The 5,736-nt window shown below is 33.5% G+C and overlaps 1 protein-coding gene across 1 annotated transcript; it reads right to left on the bottom strand.

Moving 5' to 3' along the window:
- Positions 1-431: 431 nt before the first annotated feature.
- LOC110567336 (ubiquitin carboxyl-terminal hydrolase 1-like) lies at positions 432-2,891 on the bottom strand. The gene is given in 2 exon segments (XM_064383717.1): positions 432-2,276; positions 2,278-2,891. Coding segments are annotated over 2 exon segments (1,665 nt in total). The 5' UTR covers positions 2,833-2,891; the 3' UTR covers positions 432-1,166.
- Positions 2,892-5,736: the final 2,845 nt, after the last annotated feature.

Raw genomic sequence — 5,736 nt, 5'->3', positions numbered from 1 at the left:
TTGTATTTACCCCCGGTAGAATCTATGCTCCTTTAAACCAGGAGTATTTGTCCACGTGGTTCACTGCTATATTCTCAATGACTGGAACACTGCCTACGTCCTATGTGTGAATGGGTAAAGGGTCTCCTGTACATACAACCTGCACGCCTACATCTAGTTTGTTGTTGTTGTTGATATAGTTTTATTCAGCATATTCTAACAATAACTAAAATGTGTAAACTAGATGGCAAAATCAACAGTTCTTAGCTGCCAAATATACAAGCCTAAATTTACAAAACTAGGCAAATGTCAGAAAAAGTATAAGAAAGCCTTCAATTCTCTCTCTTTCTCCACTATTTGGCTTTCTTAAGGTATTTGTTAACTCCAACTTTAGTTTAAAGTTATTTTTTGGCAGCAGATCTTTTTTTTTTTTTTTTTTAGGTGTTAAGCAGTTTAAATTTTATTGACCTCCCAGTTTTTAAAAAAAGTTAAATTTAAGGTCATACCTCTAAATTTGATGTACTACATACAGATTGTGCAGAATACGAGTTAAAGAGATACAAATTAGTTGATGCCCAAAAAGATATACTAGAGTACAGAATCATCTTCATAAATACATATAAAATTCTTGTGAAGATAGAAGGGAACTGTCCAGGTTTTCTGAGACACTTTTCTAAGTGATTCAAGTCACAAAATGTACAACATTGTGAAAACACACATTCTAGACTTTGTGCCCCTGACACAGCCCAAATATTTAGCTTCATGACTTTTATAAAACTAAATGTACTGAATGAGATTCTGCTTCTTGGGTGAAAAACCACAGGACCTATAAACATCATGTAGATAATTGCTCCAAAATATGGAGAATACAAATACAAGCACTTTATTTTAAAAAGCAAACACAAAAGATTGGTGTAAATCCAAAAGTGTTTAAATGCTTCTGTTTTAGATAATTTAATTAAGAATCTATACAAGTTTGTTCCCATCACTAGTCTCTACTGAGGAAAATAAATTCTAAAAATTAACATGGTTTTCAGTAATTCAAATTTCACTATTTAGAGAAAAACCTAGAGAGACCAATAATATCCAATAGCTTCAAAAGATAAGCTAAAGACTCTTTGATGTAACCAACTTTACCAATGTTTGTGTGGGTATGTTTAAATATACACAAGGAAAATACACTCACTCTATAATTTCTTATAAAATAGCAAGTAAGGAGTAGAAGTAGGAGGTGTAGAAGGGGAAAGAGAATTCAGAAAGTCCTTCTCTTCAGTAACTTTCACTTCAGAATCATCAAAAAGCAACCACTTCCCCTCATACTCTTTCAAGCTTTGCACTACATAGGAAATTTTATTCTCAAATCCACTAATATTAATGCCTGTTTGGTCACTGGATTCCTTGTTTCTGTCTGATTCATGGGTCCCATTAGCATCGTTAGTCTCAGAATTTCTATTTTCAGCAAATGCTGTGCTGGCAACCTTATCAGGATTAGAGGCTTTGTTGTATAACTCAGAATCTGCTTTACTCTTTTGTCCTCCAAGAAGTCCAACAGCTTCTACATTTTTTTTGTTCAAAACTTTACTTGGCTGTGTATTTCCACCAACTCTAACTGACACTTCTTCATCATCATAATTCTCAACCACACCCCTTGCTTCCTCCTCATTCAATGGTTCTGGCTTACCTATTTCACACATTTGGTCAACCACAAAATTTCCTTTATCTAGTTCTAAACTATTAAGGTCAGGGACTTTAACAGAAGCAGTGTAATGCCCACTACTAATTGTAATGCCACTATGCATCACAACCGCAAATAATCCACAGCTGTCTTTAGTTGGCTTTGTGCTCCATTCTTCTAGTGACAATTTAAGAGATGTCAATAAAGGAGTGTTGATCTTGGAAAGTCCACCACCATAACAATCAAACTCCAAACCACTAGCAGCAAAGCACTTCAAATGAATAGTTACAACTTCAGGCATTTTGTCAAACAAAAGACTTCGTTCAGCTTCAGTATAATGATGGCAGTTTTCACAGAAATATTTATCTTCTCCTACAATCCTTTCTACTGAAGCAAATTGTGAAATTGCCCATCTCAGGGTCTTCATTTCTGTTTTTGGCTCTGGAGAAATTTCAGAACTCTCCTCTACTTTGGAAAGCTCATCTTCCTGTACTGGCACACTGATGTCTTGAAAATCTTCTCTTCTTTCCGTTAAACTTTCACATTCCAAGCAACGAGTCCTTAATACCAGCTGACGTTGAAATAATTTCTCCACTAGCTCAAAACCAATTTGTTCCTCACCTGAGTGTGTTAAGCAGTTGCCTTGGCTGAGTGGCAAGTTCATCAGCGTATTTCTCCGGATTTAAGAGGAACCTAGCCTGGAGCTGTTCAACTGAAATGATTAAGGACTGTAAACTGCATATCAATTCATAACTTGCCAAAGAATCTTCTTTGCAATTTCCCTTGTCTTTTTGATTGGCTTCATCCTTTAGAGCTTCTTTCTTCCTTGAAATAATATTAAATAAGTGCTTCACTCCAGATTTAAAACCAGGACAAAAATATAATACCTGAAGTATACTATTAAGATAACAGGTATTGCCAAGATTATTCAGTCCCACAAATGGTAACAAGTTTTCTCTCTTCTCACAGTTTATAGGTGAAGACTGTGCTGCAGGGACAACTTGATCAATTTCAGATGCTCTATATTCAGAAGCTTTTTCTTCATTTTCTTGAGAATCCGTGAAATCCAAAGCTCTCTTAGTTTCTTTCTTTTGAAAAAACTTTAAAGAAAGTCTGTTTTTCTTTGATGGGCTACCTCTTGAAAGTCCATTACTTTCACTAGGTATGACACCAGGCATTTTTTTCTTCAAATCCCAAGGAGTTGTCAAGAACAAATTTATAGAGAAAAGTTGGAATCACCAATTATATCTGGTCATGGTCAAAAGCGAGGTCCGCGGCGGTGACGCCGGCGAGTCCAACCCGAATGAGTGTAGGTGCGACAGGTGAGCAGCAGATCTTTACTATGTTTTTTCAAATAGAATTATAAGCACCATCACAGTAGATAATTCAGAACAGACAAAGCTGATGAAGTGGGGTGAGCAGGATGGAGGTCATTAGAGCCCTGTTAGTCTCTGAGGCTTTGCCACATTATATCAGGACTACATGTTAAAAAACACTGGTGTTTTATATATTTATTGTTAAACTGGTAATATTTGCTTACCTCTTTGAAATTTTCTGGTAATTTCCCCAACAGATCCCTTTTATCTGATATGTTTTCTTTCTTTCTCTCTGGTGGTTTATAATCAGTTTTGCTGATTTTGCTCAAATTCACTGTCTAAAATAGCAATAAGGCAAGATTCTTAGTTTGTTGTTTTTGTTTTAGGTCACAGACTGTCTTTCAAATTTTAGAGTCTGGATAATCCCATGGACTACTTCAGAATAATGTTCTTAGATTCATAAAATAAAATGTGTGAGACTGAAATAAAGGCAGTATTAAAATGTATGTTTAAAAATATATTTTATATGTAAGGTGTATGCTTCATTTGCAATACATTAAGTAACACAATCTAGTGTCTGCTACATTTTGAAGTAGTGATATCTTTGACAACTTTATTATGATATTAATATCTGATTTTCCAGTTGACAAAGTCACAAGCACTGCAAATAATGGTGTTTGTTGCCTATATTCATAACTGAAGAAAGTCAATGAAAATTAAGTGTATATTTTTCTCATTTACCTGCATGGATCATGGCAATATTTCCCATAATAATGATTCTTGGGGTAGGGGGAAATTAATGATTCAAAGCTACTTTACCAAAGATGAGAAAATAATTTGACCATTGATTTTTTTCAAGCTAATTGAACCTTTATCATTATATAAGGATTTTCTATGTCAAGAGTAATGCTTTTTAGTTTAAGTTTATATTGCCAGATATTTGCATAGGTATCCTACTTTTATATAGCTGGCACTTTCATTTCTTTTTTACCACTTTGTTTTTACACATTCTCATGGTCTTGTGTTTCGGGTATGCATATTACAATAGTATTTAGTCAATTTTTTTAAAAATTTCCATTGGAAGTATGTCTTCGAGTATTATTTCATATCTATTGGATAATTATTTGCTATTTTCCACATGTTCTATTCTCTCTTTCTCTCACCTACCATCCCTCCTTTCCTTTCTCTCTCTATTCTTATTCTGAGTTGAATTGAGTGTGTGCTTTTTAAAATCTTTTGTTCTAACTATAATACAGGAAAAATATATTATTTCCATCAATTTGATTCTTACTCCATAATTTAGAACCGAATAGGGTCTAAGGCATAACAATTACTTACTACACTTCGAAGTAGTAATAGTTTCTCTGTAGCCTTCACCCAACCTGAACGCTACTACTTTCAGTATTTTGATTTAGTCTTTATTGCCATAGTTAAAACATTGTTATTGCTATTACTAGTACTCTGCTTGTCTATTTAAATTTAGCTACAGGTTAACCAACAACTCTGTTTACCCTTCCTTCCAGTATATCAGCCTCCTTTATAGTGTGTTTTATTACTAAGAAAACTTCTCTTTAACATAGATCCATTACTGGTAATTGCTTATAGTTTTATTTTCCTCTTTTTATATGTCTTTATTTTTCTCATTTCATTGAAAGATAGCTTACTCTATATAAATTTCTAATATTTTCATTTCACTTTGACTAAAAATTATATTCTGTCTTCCTTTGTCATATTTCCCAAGTATTCAGCCAGTAATCTGTTATCCCACTGTAGATTATCTGTCTTTTTTCTAAGTGCTTTCATAATCTTATAATTTATTTTTGGCCTTTCTACAGTTTTACTAGATAAAAATTTATTTTCATTCATCTTGCTTGGTACAAATTGTGATTTTTGTATTAGTTATTAATGCCTTACACTAAGTCTGGAAATTCCTCAATCATTAATTCTTTGCCTTATCATCTTCCTGTTTTCTCTTTCTGGAACTCAGAGTAGAAAATGTGAGGCTTTCTAAATATTCCTTACGATTTATTTCATATTTTCAATTGTCTAGTATTCCTGGAGTACCTTCCATATAACTTCTTCACATTTTCTTTTCATTTCTCTAAACCTCTCCTCAGTTCTCTGAAATCTATTCTTTAACTCATTCAATGAATTTTTCAAATTTTTAAAATAATATCTTTCTGGCTTTTTACCAAGTCTTTCTTGTGCTTTCTATTCTTTCTCATTGTTCTTAGTAATTTCATTTTACAATAATATTTCTTCTTTTACATTATTCCTTAGAAACATTCATTCTAAATGTTAATTTTATGGTTGCTGATAATTCTGATGTCTGAAATCTTTGGAAAACTGATTACACTGTTTGTGTTCTACTAATTCTCACTAATGGTCCATCCTTGACTCTTTGACACCCTTTGGTTATGAACTCTTAATAGGCTGATCTTATAAGTGGAAATTCCGGCTCTAATTTTCAGATTCTGTCCTCCAAACAGAATTTGCATTTGTTTCTTGTAGAAGTCAAAAGTAACTACTAAGTCAGGACCACATTATCTCCTTTGCATCTGCCTTGGCTTAATTTGAGGATTTCAGACACTGCTCACCTGCCTTATCCACTAGCAAAATACTTCATTTCACTGCTGAAATACTGACATACACACTTGTTTTTTCTGGGCAACCTATTTTTAGTGTATTTCCTCTCTTCTCAGATACCACTATTTCTCTGATTTCATTTTCCATCTCCACTTTTTCTCTCCTTCTTTGATATTTATT

This window comes from Aotus nancymaae, unplaced genomic scaffold (assembly GCF_030222135.1).
Source record: "Aotus nancymaae isolate 86718 unplaced genomic scaffold, 86718_ANA_hifiasm-v0.15.2.pri h1tg000033l, whole genome shotgun sequence".
NCBI lineage: Eukaryota > Metazoa > Chordata > Mammalia > Primates > Aotidae > Aotus > Aotus nancymaae.
Note: the sequence above shows the minus strand (reverse complement) of the source record. Positions and strands in the feature narration are given on the sequence as shown.